Source organism: Xyrauchen texanus, chromosome 38 (genome assembly GCF_025860055.1).
Source record: "Xyrauchen texanus isolate HMW12.3.18 chromosome 38, RBS_HiC_50CHRs, whole genome shotgun sequence".
Taxonomy (NCBI): domain Eukaryota; kingdom Metazoa; phylum Chordata; class Actinopteri; order Cypriniformes; family Catostomidae; genus Xyrauchen; species Xyrauchen texanus.
Genome location: NC_068313.1, coordinates 22,454,404 through 22,473,509, shown reverse-complemented (window position 1 = coordinate 22,473,509; position 19,106 = coordinate 22,454,404). Strand labels below are relative to the sequence as shown.

The window sequence follows — 19,106 nt, the reverse complement described above, 5'->3', positions numbered from 1 at the left end:
TTCTGTTGCTAAGAAACTCCTCCAAGCCCTTGGCTTCAGTAATTGTGTGTTTGTGGAATTCCTACAGGCAGTTTATACGGGCTGGAATGGAAGCGGTATGGCAAGAAGTGCTGTTTTGAAATTGTGGTTTTGTGCATTCACCAGTTGTCCATCTGTTTCTTTATAGTTGTGACACAGATCTAGACGCATTTCGGTGCCAGTGGGGATTAGAAATGCATTCTCATTGGGCAACTAAAAGCTTCGGTGTTTCATGTGTGAAATGTGGATTTCAAGATGGTAGTCACAATTTGCTTGATCAATAGCACCGAGTCTCTGTTTTTGATCACTGGCTAAATCCAGTTTCATGCTGAAAAGTTCAATGACTCGTTTTGGTACAGTAAGTGTGGCTTAGTCTATGTGTTTGAGAAAGTATGAGCTTATAGCTAAGAACTGATCACTCTTTCTTGGGCCTACCTCCCTTTTTTTAATATTATTTTTCAAAGATTACAGTTGGTTTCAAAGTGCTCTCTCATACTGGAATTATACTTTGGGTCTGTTGAAGAAACAAACATAAAACCTTTGTAAATTGTTCCCTTGAATTGTATTCCTCTCGAAAACCACAGCTGTTAATGTTTTGTATGGCAAAGAACACCGAGGTGAAAGAGCTACCATGCCATTACAAGTCAAATTTCAATACAGGAGTCACAAGAAAATGTGAAATGGAGAATAAAGAGCCCTTCTTACTCTTTGCATATCTCATTCACATTCCTGGCATATTCTCATGCTTTCCTTACAGTTAAACTATCCTCTGTGTAGAGAGAGCAGGAAGAAGATATTTGGTTCACATCACAAGTAACAGTGCTGGGATTGGCAAGCCTGTTGAGGTTGACATGACATGGTGAATTGATTTTTGCTTCTCTGTATTTTTTAGCGATTATCTCAGCAGTTGTAATGACAGGTCTGTCAGGAGTGAAAGCAGATATCGGAGCCTCTGTAGATGTTCATAGTTCAAGTGGTCCTCAGGATCTGGCAATTTATAAGCTACTGATAAACATTTGACCCATCAAGTCCTCTGCTGATAAAAGCAGTTTTCAGATTCCAGGGTTCAACAATAAGGATTTAGTTCAAATTTTGTCTTTGCCTGTTCCGATTTTGCAAAGGTACGCAGAAGGCTGCTTTCTTAAATATTTTTATCAAAGAATATTTGACATTATTATTATACATTGTCAACATATTCTTGAAATGAACACTGAGAGAATAAATACAAAATACAATAAATCGCTTAAACATCAGTACTGTATGTTCAGTATCAGTCAGTTGCTGACCATCTAAATAAAGAATAAATAAAAATACAACAAATTGCTAAATAAACACCAGTACTGTATGTTCAGTATCAGTCAGTTGCTGACCATATAAGTAAAGAATAAATTACAATAAATAGCTAAATAAACATTAGTACTCTAGGTTTAGTATCGGTCAAATGCTGACCATTTAAATAAATATATTTAAATTATAGTTAAATAAACATCAGTGCTTTAAGTGTTAGTCAGTTGCTTACCATTTAAATAAAAATACAATAAATGACTAAATAAACATCAGTACTGTATGGTTTAGTATCAGTCAGATGCTAACACTTCTCATAATAACATAAGATCTAACATTGTGTTTTGCACCATTGCTTCGGCTAAGCATCCCCCATTTCTTTGATTGCTCACAGGGTTCAACATTAACGCTTGTCCGGGACAAGTGGACTTTTGAAGGGGCAAGTGAAAGACAATTTTACTTGCTTGACCTGACAAGCAGACTAATAAAAAATAACCTGCTATATTTGTGATAGCCTAGGCCTGTGTCACTTATTAGAATGTTAATATTCTTATTTTGCTGTTGAAAGTAATCAAGAGCATGCAATTTTATAATTCACTATAGATCTAGCAACAGCTGCGCCCTGTTTGATTGACAGGCGGCATATGTGTTTTTTATTGTTATTTTATTTCTGTCTGTTTATTAGTCTTGAGTAAGTACTTAAGAACTTGATACCATTCTTCCATAAATAACATATTATTCGTTATTTTTTTGTTGAGGTTTTAAAGCTGGTATTGAGAATCGTCAAATTTCTCTACTGACTACTGAAATGTTGGTATTGTGATAATGCTTAGCTACATTCTGTATGGTAGATCTTACTGCAATAACATGATGAAAAAGTAGATCTCATTCCATAGAAGTGAGCATCCCTGCTGTTAATGGTGGCAATGGAGTCTTTTTTTTATTTGAAAACCATAAGTAACACAAATAATTACCATATGACAACAGCCTACTCCCCTAAACAGTGCAGATTGCATAGGTGCACTGATAGGTTGGGCATCGGTAATAATTTTAGAAAAATATACAAAATAAACTTTGACATGTTACTTAAGCATGTAACGTAAATGTCCTTTTTTTCTCTCTGGAGAATTAATGTTTTTATTCTGACAAGTGAATGACCAATTTATTTGTCCGGAAGACAAACACATGACAATGCTTAATATCGAGCCCTGGCTCAAATGTATGCTCTAGTCGAGTTTGTGTTTTGACCATTTGTGAACTGCGTTAAACTTATCTTGCATCTTATTTACACTTTTTTGCCATGTCTCTGGGTATCTCTACTCTTAAATATTGAGCTGAAATTAGGGATGCACTGATACCTGGATCGGTATCGTCTCCGATACTGAAGCTTTTAGACTGATCTGGTATCGGTCCGACGAGCCCGATCCAAATCCAGTTCTGTCTTGGTCATGTTCGTTACTGTCAAGCTCCACAAATGACCTAAAAGAACAATAAAAACACCATTAAAGCAATTTATATGACTTGTGCATTTTATTGAAAGCCACTTGAATACGTGTGATAGCTCTGTAATTCACAAAAGGCTGTTTTTAATAAGTATTATTGTATGCGCAGCGCCAGCACGTTAGTGAATGTGCTGCTTTCTTGACACAAACTCACGCACAGGCTGGTGATGCACTCGTGGCTATTTTTAGCCTTCACAGAGGTGCGCAATATTTGAGCGCTACTCAAGAACAGCATCTCAGAAAGATTGCATTACTTTCAAATGGTAATTAATTTACACAGAACAGAACTCAACTGAAAATTTACAGGAAATAACCTTCTTAGATCATCTGTATTCAGTCAGATTTATTGAACAATGTGTTTGCGCATCTGTAACTGCGTGTCTAACTTTGATCAAGTCTGACGTTTTCATGGCGTGTGTGTATCTGGCGGGTTTGTAAAAAAAACTGGATGTCATCTTTTCAAGTGCTGTTGCAACGAGCTGACACCTCGTCATTATGTGTTTGCACCCTTGTCCGTGGACTGCATCACTTTTTTCACTTGATTTGTAGATTCAGCAATTTTGTAATAGAGGAATGTTTTGGAGTAATCAAATTAAATAAAGTAATCATAACAGCCCTATTTAGAAGACATTAACCACTGGAGTTGAATTAATTATTTTCATTGGATTATTGGCGCTTTATTGTGCTGATCACCATCCACTTGCATTATATGGACCGTCAGAGCCTAGATATTCTACTAAAAACCTTTGTGTTCTGCAGAAGAAAGAAAGTCATCCACATCTGTGATGGCAATTGAGTAAATTAAGAAAGAATTTTCATTTTTTGGGTCAACTATCCCCTTAATTGGTCCATAACTCTCATAAGGAGCCTAAGCCATTGGACCATCCTTATTGTTGACGGCTGCATTCTTAGATCAATAATACTCTGATTCAGTTCCATATCAATTGTTTCTTTGCCCAACATATGCCTCTTTTTGTAAACATCAGATTTATGTGCAGTTGAAAATTTGAAATATTTGTGAGTGCAGTGTGATGACCTCCTGTTCGTCTTGAGTAATACCATAGTTGTTCTGTGTAGGGCACTAACTGGACTTCAATACAAGTCTAACTAAAAAGCTTATACTGTTTCTTGCGCCACCAGTCCCATCTTGGAGAGAACGGAATCTAATGGCTGGAAAAATTCAGTGCTTTACTAAACAGTGGAGAGTCATGTGTCATACAGCTACCCAAAAGAAACTCTTGTTGCTGTCAAGCTGTGTATCTCGATGTAGTGCAGAAGTAGGTTTATGCTAAAATCTGGGTCATTGGTCCCTGTTACACGTGTTCAGAGTTCCCTACAGGGGCAGCAAGATACCGGAACAAAATGCTCCACATGGCTGCAGATAGTGGACTGAATGCAGGCTAGAGTGAAATGTGTGTTGGGTGAAATAGAGCAGATGGAACACCTCATGACATTTGTGTTATCCCCCAAAGCCACTGTCAGAGGGGGAACAGTGTCAGTGTTATTTATTCAATGTTGCCTTTTTTATTTGGGCCTGTTTGAACGCTACTCATCTAGGCTGTTTTATTTGCATTCTGATTCTGACCACGAGGTCTGTTTTTGACTGTGTATGTGGTCATGTTTACACCTGGTACAAGGATCCATCTCTGTTTATCTGATTGGATGCACTGGCAAAGTTTAAAACACTTGTTTCATTGCAGTCATTGATTGAATTTTCCCTTTTGGCCGATTTGTTTTTTGATGGCGCCATAATTCGCCTGCTTACATGAGATGACCAGTCACATTCGTTTTGTTGTTAAGTGCCATTTGTGTTACTACAATGATAGACCGGTGTGCAACACAGTCTCATTTAAATGGTCCACATATCAGAGCTGCGGCAGATGCATTTGAGCTCAATGTTATAATGATCACCTGTTTCATTCTCCCGTTCTCTCTGTAACTTTTAACTGTTTAGTCTAATGATAATATCAATAAAACTAATATCATATACCGTTTGCAAATATGCACATTAGGGTTGCAACGGAATGAGATTTTCACAGTACGATAACGGTCTCAGAAAATATCACAGTGTTACGCAATTATTATTATTATTATCATCCATTACAAAGACCCTTAAAGTAGTGAAAAACGATGAACAAACGCTTTATTATAATTTAAACTAGAAACCATTTTTATTGAAGTATGTGTAAAAAAAAGTTCTCCCTTTTGAAAACAAAAAATATAAATAGAATAAATAAGAAAACTAACAGAATTGTAATAATAAACTGAATTATAAACATGATAAAAAATAGCATGTAACTATAACCTGTTATATAACTAAAGCATGTTAGTTTACATGTTAGCATAGCATGTTAAATTAACTACCAAATGAAAATAACATCAGCTGTGTGAGCTTTAAAGTAATGTCCTATGATTATTAATAATTAACATATACTATAGGTGCACGACAGCGCAGCCAGTCTGCTCCTGTCTGTACATTTAACTACTAGCACTATAAGGTGACCCACCATAGTATGAATGTTGCGTTGTTTTGTTCATGGTTTTTAAGTAAAAGGACATGCATCAAGTGACATTATTTTAGTTGTTGACATCAACAACAAAATCTACAGGAAGTTTTCACTCCCCCCTTTTAAAAATTGAAGAGAATATTTGCTTTTATGAGCCCATTATTATCCCATTTGTTTCCTAATTTCATACATGATTCAAATAAACCATACATATTACAAAGGAGGAAAGGCTCCTCATTATCATAGTCACTGTAGCTAGTCTTAAATAATAATAATAATAATAATAACAAATTATAGTATTTATGAAAAAATAAATACTAGCTGAAATACATCTTGAAACTTAAACTACAACTGCCACTGTTGATTTAAAAATGAGGTCTAATAGATTCTACCTTTTAGATTATTTAATACGAAACTATAACAAAATGTAGTAACTATATTACTACATTTTGTCAAGATATGACTTTTACTTACTGTTACTTTTACTCATGTAAAATCGTGAAACAATTTTGTAAAGGTGATGTATAGTGAAAAATTAGTGCATGGCAAAGTGTTGCTCTTTTCCTCAGTGCTGTTTGGCATATCAAGGCTACCTACTGTTTAAGATGTTTGACTTGACTTCTTCTGTAATCTCACTAGAATTGAAATTGGTCTCATTAGTTTTGAGGTCTGTGCTCCGCAATATCGAGAAAAGCCTCTTTGATGCACGTGCTTGCCAGAGAACCAAGTAGGCTATATCATGATCGTGAGCTGGTTCCGTTACACTCGTGCGAAAGTGCAGATGAGAAGCCTTTAGCTGATTGCGAGATTATCATTAAATCTGCCTCGGCAGTCCTAAATAGGCTATCACTTGGGCGGCCGTTCTTTACCTGCTGACCCAGTCCGAATAGACCTGCGAACAACCAGTTGAGAAACACAGCTTTAACTCACACTCACTTATGTCTGACTGCCTTGCTGCTTTTACATTTTTCTCCGCTGCATGCGTGTGTGTGTGTGTGGCGCAAGTTGACGAGTCTGACAGACAGTCGAGTAGGAAACGTGATGCACACATGCAGGTTAGATTTTTCCATCCGGTTGCATTTTTTTTCTCTATACCTTAGATAAGCAAATGTACATGGTATGATAAATGTAAATTTTGATACCGGTGTACCACTGCAACACTAATGCACATATCTCGTTTAAACGAATGTAATAAGCAAACCTCACAAAACTTGAGCAGATCCAGCATCCTGAGGAGCTCTCATTTATTTACCTCTAAAGCATGTATTCTATCAGCCTCATCTGTCACTTTTAGCTTGTTTTTCTAATGATAAAAAGGCAAATATAAAAACTTCTATTATATACAGTTTGCAAATATGCAGATACCTAATTTAAACAGATGTGATTCACGAAAATCCTGCTTTTTCTTCCCGTCAAGCGCTCTAATATCTTCCTCCTGAAGCTCGTATTCTATCAACCAGATTTAAAACTTCAGAATCAAAAGTCTCTCTGATTCACAAATCATGATGGTCACTCCGTGACAATCCAAGCAGGCTATCTAGGCCGTTTAAACTATAAGGAGATGCTTGAGTGCAACTTCAAAGTAAAAGTGCTTCACGTGCACTTAAATGTCTTATTCACTATGCACTGTATGTACAATTGTTTTGATTCTGTATTTTTTATTTTATATATTTTTATACTACTGTGTGTACTGTTATTTCCTTCTTCCAAATATATTAACAATTTCTTCATGTGAAAATAAATGACTAAAATTTGATTAAAAAGAAATTAGAAAAAAATTCTATGTACCATTTAAAATACAATATTATTTTTGTATGTATTTTTCAAACTGAGCGCCTTAAATGTTAAAAGCCAGGTGTAAATGGGGCCATTTGATAATTTTTCATTTCCAGGCTGATCAAATGATGAATGTGTCTCATTCCTCCACAGATGCAATGACCGTCTGGCTGGTAGATGCCTGAAGGCTGTCAATGTATGGTGTTCCTGAAGAAAGCCTTTAAGGAGAAGTGTATTTGTGTTATCTGCACACCAACGTGAGAGCCACACCTTGTGTCCATATCTCTGATCTCCTGCCAAGGGAGACAGCAGTTGCTGCACGCTCTTCACCTGCCCCCCTGCCCCGTCCCCACCGCCACAATGGTGCTGTCACAGAGGCAACGCGATGAGCTGTAAGTTCACAAACCTCCTGATCTCTTCGCTCACACACAGGGATGTGCACAGATATTTTGGGGGGCAGGGGCTCAAGTAGAAAAAAGGGCACTTCTCATCATTATTTATTTAAAGAAGTTGTTTTAAACAAAACGTTAAATATATTAACACAACTCTGACTTCCTTTACAATTTATTTTTTAATTCCCTCACACTCACACAACTGTTTCATACTCAACAGATTTCTTCAAAATAATCTGTTCACACAGAGGCCGTGGTCTTTAGTATTCACTAGGTTTATCACAAGACCAGGCAACAGCAAAGGAAACTATGCCACAATGTGCATGTTTTCTATGCTACTAGTTTCAAGTGTAAATGACTGCATTTTTAGAATAAATGACTGCACCAAGGAGAGGGACATAGTTTCACTAATAATTTGGTCATTTTGCACAAGGCAATAAATCGTTTTAATTCTTTTGGTGTTATTGGAATACATGACATTTTAAAATCAACACAAATCTTCACACTAATCTGAAAAAGGCTGTGGCAGCTATATTGTTAATTTTACAGGAAAAAACACTTCGAAAATAATGAAAAAAACACGGCAAAAAGGTGATTTGAAAAAAAAATACAGCAACTTGACTGAAATTAAAAAAAGGTCTTGAACTTTGAAATAAGTAATTTTGTTTATCCTATTCACCTGCAGTGCCTTGTCAAATGCGCATTTTAATTAGTTAACGCCTAATTTGCATATCAATGTGGCGATTGTGATGACGTTATTAGACACACATTTTACTGTATTCACCTGTAGTTTCTCCATTTAAGTACATTAGCCTGTATGGCCATGATATATTGCCTTAGCTAAACTTTAGCTAACTTATTACATTAGCTAGTAGCTCATGAGTCATTCATGTTAGCAAGACATAAGTGAACTATATTTGGCTTTTGGTTAATTAGCTGTAAAGTCGATGCACTGGTAGCTTAGTCTTTTGTTCATCACCACTCACCTCCACACAAGCCAAGAAAAACAACTGGGACAGGAGCTGGGAGGAACTGCTGCCTGCCTGTCTGTGTGTCTGATGTGCTGATGTGTGCTGCACTGCTGCGTGGAGAAGGAGGGAGGGAGAGAGATAGGGCATTGGAACTCGACAAAGTCTCATCTCCCGACCTGATAATTAAGATTTTTTTTATTCAATAATTATATTTGTTTGACAGGGAAGCAGTGCGCAAACAGGAATCTATGTTCATATAAAACACCCCAGAAAAAAGGGCACTTTCTCTTGAGGAACAAAAAGGGCAGGTGCTCAAGCCCCCTTTTAATGTCTGTGTACACGTGCCTGCTCACACATGACTTTGATAGTACACTATTGAATATGCACCTAAAGGGATAGTGCACCATAAAATTAAAATGGTCATTTACTCACCCTCATGTTTTTCTTCCATGGAACACAAAAGGAAATGTTAAATGTTTGTTAGTCTCGGTCACCATTCATGTTCTTTGCATCTTTTTTCCCCATACAATGAATGTGAAACCTTTTAATGCTGCATTTGTTTTGTTGTTGTTGTGTGACTAGTGTTTCAAAATTAGATGCATCGACTTTAACAAAGAGGTGACTTTGCTGTCTAGTCCAGCTGATTGCATGAGACCTAAAAGCAGCAATTTTATGGCACGTTATTCCACAAAATGGGTTTGTGTATGTATGATAGACATCATCATAATCAAAGCCCTTCCATGAGTGCTTGTACATTATTAAACATTTGGCCACAGTGCAAGACAGTATAGATTTATCAGAGAGTTTGACATATGAAAAGAATTCTGCTCAATGTCATGAGGGATCAATGAGCAGATGACTACAGAAGGGCTAGACAAAACCTGGCCATAAACATCATTCCTTTTGTATCCTATTATTATTGAAGAGAGCTTTTAGGCACTCTAAGAAAAGTTTTAGATGCACAGTATGACACCAGATGTGTTTTAATCTACTCACCAAAAAATAACCTTTTTGGATGTTAAGTTTGGATAGAGACAGATTCAGTGTTTTACAGCTAGATTAGGATAAATCCAGCCTGAGATCCTGCACAGAATGTAATTAACCTTTAAACATGGAAGTGTTGGACAGATAAGAGCCTTGTGCCCTGTGGTCAGGTATGAGGTAATGAATTAAGTGATTAAATTGAGTTGAATATGTAAAACTGTTTACCTCATCATAACAGGCTGTAGCCTGGCTTTCTACGAACAAGCGTTTTAATGAAGATATTGATTGCAGGAGCTAATCTTTTTTTTAACCTGACACAACTGTGAGAAATGTATCCGTGTCTGCAGTATATGTTTGGGTATAGGATGTTAATGTCAAGGTGTAGTGTCTCTTAAAACAAATTGGAATCATAACATGTTTTTCAATTGGATTATTTAATTGTCTTAATTTCATGAGTCATCCCACTTGATGAAATAATGCATTATTTTGTGTTTTTTTTGTTTGTTTTTTTTTGACAGAAAATGGCTACTGTTGGATAAAAAGTGAAATGAGTTGATTATTCAAAAGCTGCATTATTGATCAAACAAAGTTAACATCACTTCCTAGTAGGGATGCACTGATACCACTTTTTCTCTTCCGATATCAGAAATCCTGATCCGATACAGTGTTGTTTTTATGCATAATCAGTTTAGAATATCTTTACATTTATTGTGTGGAACTAATCGGGATTACTCTTTAATATGTAAAGAAACACAAACCTCTAAAAACACTATTTCAATATAAATGTATAGCTTATTAAGAAAAATTGTATTGTTAACTAGTATACTATGTATGATAATGTAGCAGCAAAATTAACAGTAATTCCAGTATCATAATTCCAATACAAGTCATCAGTAGAAAAGAAGCCTTTTTTTTTTTTTTTTGGCGAAATTCTATTCAGCTGGACTTTGAAGGATTCAGATCTCTTTTTTTTTGTTGTGTTAAATTTAGTTATTAGATATCAGCTCCCTTTTCATTCACACAGTTATTTTTTGGAACCCATTCAACTTAAACATTATTATAATTTGTTTACAAATAATAATAATAATAATAATATATTATAATGGTAATATATAGTAATATATCTCAATCGTGCACCTTTAACTTTTAAACCCTCATGCTTTTATTTTGACATTCTGAACTCTCCAGGTTGTCCTGTATGGGTCTGTTTGTAGGCAAGTTCACATTAGATTAATTCTCCTCTTATTCAAATTATGGTAAAAAAAAAAAAAAAAGGCACCTCCAGTATGGAGCTAAAAGAGTCTCAATAAAGAAATGCACACACTACATTCACATATGCACACACATGATTCATACATGCACACACAGGATTCATACATGCACACACAGGATACACAAATGCGCACAAAATTCACAAATGCACGCACAAGATTTAAAAAGCACAGAAGATTCACAAATGCATAAAAAAATCATAAATGCACACAAAATTCATAAATACACACACAATTCAGAAATGCAAACAACATTTACAAATGCACACAAGATTAAGAAATGCACAGGACAAGATTCAGAAATGTATTTCTGATGCACGCACAAATATATCTTGATTTACAAACTTTTTGCGGTCTGTGAACTTCATTGCATTTGTGTGTGAATTTTGAGACTCCCCTGACTTGGCTCGACACACAAATGCCTTTTTTTAAACAAGGAATGATCTGGAACCAATCAGATATCTCCCTTGTTTTAGCCAATCACGAGAACGCACCCCACGTGGGGGATTGAGCCAATCACATGAACGCGTTCACACAGCGCGTGCATGTGGTGCGGGCGCGTTCACGGTCATTGTCACTCAGTTGAGACCTCAACATGGCTTCTGGCAACGACAGGGGAGCGGTAAGTATAACTTAAAGGGGTCATGACATGGTTTTTTTTATTGTATTATTATGTTCCCTTAGGTGCAATTATAGTATTAATATATTTTCTTTTAAGAAAAACTTTTAAAATCTAGTGATTTATGACCTTTTCCCACCCTGTTTCTCATCCTCTGATTCAAACAGTCTGTTTTGGGGGCGTTTTCCATTTAAGACTTCAGTGTTAACGCCCACTGTTATGATTGGCTAACGTCAGTGCCTATGTATCAATTATTGACGCCTCCAGCCAGAACAATATGCAAGTAAACTAAGTAAAAACACTGTGATTATTCATAATGAATGAAATTGCGCTTTAAAAAGTAGTTTAAAGTTTAAAATAGATTACTTACAGTTTGCGTCGTCGTTGTTCCCAGAATAGTCGGCACGGACTTATCTTTGAGCAACAGTTTTCTGGCAAAGCCAGCATCATATTGAGATTTGTTCTCAAAACAGTCATCCTTAAAATGTACAGAACAAACGCTTAAGTTAACACTGCCGTGACTGGGTCAGTCCGCAAAAAATAAACTGCATCCATTTTTCCCTGACGTCTGGATCTTTCGGCAGCTTATTCAGAGGTTTTGTTTGACCACAGCCAGGAACAGCACATCTGTGTGGCATCGTAATTTTCCTGTGCACAAGTAGTCTCTGTCAGAGCTCGCTGTCCATCGACTGAACACTTGTGAGGCGACGGCGATACTGAAATGAGCGTAGTCTTGCGCTTAAAGCGTAGTTATCTTGTGCTGGAGGCGGTCATATGCAAACGCTGTTACGTCACTTCTAACCGACACGTCACTTCTAACCATGAATCCAGAACGAGCTGTATTTTGAGCTTGATTAAATAAATGATTCGTTTAGAATGGGGAGGCCGTCTTAAAATATTAAACTTGCAGGACGTTTTAATGATACAAAGACCTCTTATATACCAAAAGATCAAGGCAAATTTGGTTTCTCATGTCATGACCCCTTTAACGTGTTTAGCTAGTTATAGCCCTGTTATGAGATGTTGTTTAATTGTTAATGTTAACCGGTTTATTTGTGCAACTATCAACATAAGCTAGCGAGCTGAGCTAGCGAACTACGCTAGCGCGTCTGCATGCTAATAGGGTCAGGCTAACGTTAGTATCTTTCCATAAAGTTGAAATTCTTGTGAATTAAGTGACTGTTTGACAGGGTCTGTCGCCCCAAGCCGAGGTAGCAGCTCGGGCTTTTGTGCAGTTATTGGCCCGGGAGCTGTCCTCAGCTCCAAACGCACCGAGAGAGAGTACAGCAGCAGTCAGGGCTGGAGGCAGTGCTCCTCTGCCGGTTAGCGATGGTAGGGTGAGACAGGCTATGAGAAGGTGATCCATTTAACTTAGTATTTCTACATTTGCTAGTAAATTATAAAGAGAGACCATAGTCCCTCATCTAACTATTCTTATTGCCCTCTGTCTGGTAGGGTTGGGAATCTGAACTCAAAAACTAATTTTATTTTGGGGGGTGTTCCATGCAGGTGCTGAACTTGTCCCAAACTGTATTTCAAATAGCTTAATTGGCATGAATGTTTAGGTGAAGAATGTTGCTAAAGCAGAAATTCACATACAAATTTACATTTGGTGCTTAAGAAAAGATTAATCTGTCCTCCAAAGTTTTTGGTACATAGATAAAGCATTATGTATTGTTTATTAAGTGACACATGTTTACTTTACTGACAGTGAATAATATTATTCTGACACATTTAATATTGGTGTCTGGAACAGTAATGAATAGCGTTAGTGTATTTTATACTGTTATTGAGACATTATTTAAATTATTGAAATTATTTTAATTATTTATTATTTAAATTAAACGAAACACAAAAATATCTGGTTTCCCTACAAATCTTTTTGTCTTTCCCACATCAGGCAGTTCCCGAGTAATGTTTAATACGAGCTGCTACCTCGGCTTGGGGCGACAGACCCTGTCAAACAGTCACTTAATTCACAAGAATTTCAATTTTATGGAAAGATACTAACGTTAGCCTGACCCTATTAGCATGCAGACGCGCTAGCGTAGTTCGCTAGCTCAGCTCGCTAGCTTATGTTGATAGTTGCACAAATAAACCGGTTAACATTAACAATTAAACAACATCTCATAACAGGGCTATAACTAGCTAAACACGTTAAGTTATACTTACCGCTCCCCTGTCGTTGCCAGAAGCCATGTTGAGGTCTCAACTGAGTGACAATGACCGTGAACGCGCCCGCACCACATGCACGCGCTGTGTGAACGCGTTCATGTGATTGGCTCAATCCCCCACGTGGGGTGCGTTCTCGTGATTGGCTAAAACAAGGGAGATATCTGATTGGTTCCAGATCATTCCTTGTTTAAAAAAAGGCATTTGTGTGTTGAGCCAAGTCAGGGGAGTCTCAAAATTCACACACAAATGCAATGAAGTTCACAGACTGCAAAAAGTTTGTAAATCAAGATATATTTGTGCGTGCATCAGAAATACATTTCTGAATCTTGTCCTGTGCATTTCTTAATCTTGTATGCATTTGTAAATGTTGTTTGCATTTCTGAATTGTGTGTGTATTTATGAATTTTGTGTGCATTTATGATTTTTTTATGCATTTGTGAATCTTCTGTGCTTTTTAAATTTTGTGCGTGCATTTGTGAATTTTGTGCGCATTTGTTTATCCTGTGTGTGCATGTATGAATCCTGTGTGTGCATGTATGAATCATGTGTGTGCATATGTGAATGTAGTGTGTGCATTTATCTTTATTGAGACTCTTTTAGCTCCATACTCCAGTGCCATTATAAGTGAACCGAACCTAAGCATCTTCATCTGAGATTTTATTCGTTAGTAGCTCTCAAATATTGCACGCCAAGTGAAGGCTAAAAATAGCTGTGTGTGTAAACAGAGCAGCGCCATTCACTGACGTGCTGGAGCTGTGCAAGCATTTTACATTTTTACTTCTAAAACACAGACTTTTGGGATTCAAAGAGCTATTGCACATCTTCAAGTGGCTTTGAATAAAATGCACGAGTCATACTATTTTAATGGTCCTTTTTATGTAATTTTTGAGCAGTAACGAACATGACTAAAACGCAGTATCGGATTTGGTTCGGGCTCGCCTGATCGACACCTGATCTGTCTAAAAGCTTCAGTATCGGAGACGATACCGATCCAGTTATCAGATAGGTGCATTCCTAATTGAATTCACTGGCATGAATGTGAATTGGTCTTTTTTCGGTTGCCAACTGGTCTTTTTTCGGTTGCCAACTAATTCTGGACAGTTTCCAATTAGAATACCAGGAGGATAGCTTGATGCATTACTGCTGAATTCACTAGCACAATAGCAGAGGGGAAATGGAGACTGAGAAGCCAAACGCCTACCTCAACAGCTACGCTTTTCCTTTGGCTGATTTCGCTCATACAGTACGCCTGAATGGAATCTGTGTAATCCAAGTTAATCAGGCTTTTCTGTATACATAGCTCAGCGTCTGGATGTACAGAAATTATACTTGTACCCATTCTTCTCAGAATTCCGCAATCTTTACTAGGTCACGTAAAGAGAAGTTTGTGCACTGTTTTGGATTCTTTGCCCCACTTTTCATATTCATTTTTGTCATAAATTTACTTTTGTCTGGCAAATACCAAATATTTTATTTATTTTTTACACAACCAAGTAAAAATATGGATTTGCACATTTGTTTGCAGATTAGCTTCTAACTTTTATCACATGTAGAAGTCTACAAGCAGTGGTTGTTTAATTTTAAGAAATCTGTGTCAGGATTCCAGGTGATGTTTATCATGTTCATATGGATGCGCAACATCTTAAAATGGCTATATTTAGTTGCAAAGTCATCATGGAGTCACTCAGACAAGAGAACATTGTGTTTGTGCATTGAATGCATGACAAATTGAAGCCTGTGAGGGATTGTTTAAAAAAAAAAAACAGCGCACAGCTCTGTCTTTTGGAGACTTGGATTAGGGATGACGTAAATATGGGTATTTATGATGGAGGATGTTTTTTCTGATGGTAACAGTGACTCAAGAGGCATGCTGTCCAAGAGAAAGAGTTTAACTGTCATTGTGAACTCCTAAGTCAGACTGCTCTTCCTATATGAGCTCAATATTGCTGTCAACCTCGTTGTAGTTGAGATAAAATGTGGTCTCCACCTGCACCAGGCTGTATTTGATAATGTTGCTGCTTATGTCTATTTAATAGATATTTCCTTCTTTAGCTTTGATATTTTATTCTAGTTAAACAGCTTTGCAGGTAAATTGAGATGCAGTATCAACATTTTCTTCAGCTGATGTTTAAATCCTCAACATCGCCTTTGTGTTGAATTTTATAACCCATATAAGGTTCAGCAGTGTGCTGTGCTTTAGGTGTGGCAGGTGTGTGCAGGCCTGGGCTCTGGAGACCACCTCTCTTCCTCTGAGAGGAGCTGCTTTTGCCAACCCCTTGTGAGCTCTTATAGAGCTGCTGCCAGCCAATCAGCAGGAATCCCATCAGCAGTATAGATTTAATCTTCTGACGGAGGTGGCGGCGGCCCTTTTACTGCTTTTAGGGGCTTCACCCGTCGGTTTAGAATGCCACCTCAGCATCCCTAAATTCAGTCTAGACTAGGGGTGTGCGATATGTATCGTCTACGATAATATCTTAATTGTTGTTTTAATGAAGTGCGAACTGACATTATTGAGTATGTCACTTTGCAAAAAACAATCAAAAATACGCCTTGAGAGTCCACGCATTCACTGCGTGATGTAGCCTTGTAGAATAGACTACTGTGCATTCACATTGACCGCACTCTTTCTCTGTGTGATATTGCTTTCTCTGTGTGATATTAGAATGCACTGTGCTTGTATAGGCATTAGGGATGTGCACGAGTAGTCGAATTCTCAAGTATTCATTCTGCAATAATTATTCGAATAGTATTTTTACTTTCGCAAAGCTTTGCTTGCCATATATAAAGTGTGTAAATCCTGAACACTAAAACTGGCAGTTAAAACAGAATGCACTGGGTGGGGCTGTTGAGTGTGGACACAAGTTGATCACATTTGATAAGCAAACGGTTCTGTCATTACGTTCAGATGGACACCAAAAAAGCGGGTTATTGTGAGAATGTGGCTTACCGCGGGTTAGAAAGCTTGGTTCCTGTTTATATGTACTGGATAAGCGGTGTACACTTTACTCGTATATGTACAGCTCGTCAGAAAGCAGCGTTCCCGTTGACATGTAATCCCTGTGACGCTTCTGTACACAACTAGCATGGCATACAAGAATGACTATGCTAGCTGCAGGGACATTCAATCATTTAAACTGGTGTGCATAAATGAGTGTAGTTTACTGAGCATGTGGATATGCTTGTTTTTCTCAACAAAAACATGATACAATATAAACATAACTATTATATGTCTCGTGTTTATATTCATCCTGTACGTTAACTGTGTCAGTCATTAGCGGGTTCTTTTTCTTCGCTTTGTGTGAGCTTAAATGCTTTCATTTGATTTATATATATATATATGTATATATATATATATATATATATATATATATATATATATATATATATATATATATATATATATATAAACAGGACATGATATAAGCTTGTTTTGGATATAATTAGAAGCTTGTTTTTTTTTTTTTTTTTCATTTAAATAATATAATATTTTAATATTTTGTTTTATGAGCTTAAATATTCGAATACCAAATTATTGATGAATGCCCATCCCTAATAGGTGTACATGTTCACCGCACCACAAGTTAAGCTAGTGTAGCTGCCTAAAAATGCATGACTGAAGTTAAAAATGTGTGAACAAACAGTGCCAGGAGACAAAATACAGACACCACTAACCTCGCAGTCTACATTGTTAGATTTAATTGCTGGACGTGGGCCATCCTCAATCGCATGGAGGTGGTTTGGCTTTGAAAAGACGGATGTTGCTCAAAAGACGGCAATCTGCAAACTAGGTCAGAAATCAGTTGCCGTTAAAGACAGCTCGACAACTAACTTGTTTCAACATCTGCAAAAGTAACCACCACACAGAATATGAAGAATAAAGTTTTGTAGTCATCTGTCCATGGCAGGCCCTAAACCAGCCTATGTACCAGCACAAAAACACACTCGGCAAACTTTAGCAGAATCATTCTGCAAAAAAGTTAATATCCTATTAACAAGCGTGAGCTAATTTTCTGTCAATATCTCAGTCTAGACCTCCTAGATTTACTATATTATTTTGGAAGGCTGAATCGGGCTTATTAAAATGCCAAACATTTGAGAGATGTGTAGCTTCAGTTTTAAAGTGATGGTTTACCCTCCGTCACCATTCAGTTTCATTGAATCGAAAAAAGATTGCCTGAATGAGGCAAACATTTTTCCTAACATCTTTTTTGTGTTCCACTGAAGAAATTCATATGGGTTTGGATTGGGCTGTTACAATTATTACATTTGACTGGTGATTAATTGTCAAACAAATATTTGCGATTTATGATGATTAATTGTCTGTAAATACAAAAATATTTCTAAATATTTAAAATATGTCTCTTTTGGTCAACTTCAGTTTTGGTAAATTTTACATGCATTTATTTTAGAATTTTTTTTATAAAAATTATTTATTTACTAATTAATTTTGTTTCATCATTTTATCACCCCACAGAAATAGTGTGCATCTCCTCTTTGTCACTGCGTGTCATTAACACTGCGTGTATGATTGAACCAGGAACATTTGCCATTACATGGACGTTTAAAGTGAATACGGAGCGCTTTGCGTTCACTATCAAAGTTGGTACTTGTTAGTTTTTTTGCGAGAGTTTGGTGCGAGCCTCTGCGGACAGCGCATGCATCAGACCGCTTCACGCTCTTCAGGACAGGAGCTTGTTGACCTCCGCGGTGCGGCTCAGTGATGCTCGGACTCGGAGTTCAACTGAATGACACACAAACATACCATTCACGGCATTATTCAATATATTTGCTTAAAATTCCCTTATTTGGGCATTAAAATGTGATTGGTATTAGAATGCCCAATAATCGCGGTTGTCTAAAAAAAACTACGGTTAGAACAAATAACGATTTTTAGTAATCGCAACAGGCCAATGTTTAGAACATTATGAGCATAAGTAAATGATGATAGAATTGTCATTGTTGGGTGAATTACTCTGTTAAATGACGTGCGGTGAAGTTTGCATGCAATTTCTGTGTGATGTTTGTGGTTTAGTAGTCGTTTATGATTAAGGGATTTGTGAGGAGGAGCTGAACAAAGCTTTACATGCATAATGCATGCATTAGTGCCACACATAGTCAGACTCCGAGATTACTGTGGCAGCCGCCACTCCTTTACACTGATGAGGGAATATGAATGTGTAATTTAGTGCTTCCTCTTGAAAGAGTGTGGAAATCCCTCTGCCCCTGACTGCTGCTTGTTGTGTGTGCAAATGTGAGATTGTGTTGTGGCTCAGGTCCTCATTCAAATGACTGTAAACAAAAACACAGTTGTAGTGCTAAGACCCTGCTCTGCTAGGCATCTTAAGGGGTGTGGTCTCTGTGAAGAGGCTCAAATTTCATTAATGCATATGTCAAAGGGGCTGCTAATGTGTGCATGTGTATGCGAGACAGCTGGCTCAACACTCTCATGCTGTGCACAAACGCACATCCAATTCTGTGTGCCTTCTCCATCCACAAACTCGAGGTCTGCCATCTCTGAACTGCCAGATAATCATGTGAAGCATTTGCACACCTACATTCAGATCACTAAAATAAGATCTGTTTGTTTCATTCTTTTATGCGAGTGAC

General features: G+C 37.2%; 1 protein-coding gene across 1 annotated transcript in view; it reads left to right on the top strand.

Moving 5' to 3' along the window:
• Positions 1-19,106, top strand: part of pafah1b1a (platelet-activating factor acetylhydrolase 1b, regulatory subunit 1a) — a 62,674-nt gene that overhangs the window by 3,023 nt on the left and 40,545 nt on the right. The window contains exon 2 of the mRNA XM_052110129.1: positions 7,241-7,479. Within this exon, the coding sequence (XP_051966089.1) occupies positions 7,448-7,479 (32 nt within the window). The 5' untranslated portion in view covers positions 7,241-7,447. The remainder of the gene's footprint in view (positions 1-7,240; positions 7,480-19,106) is intronic.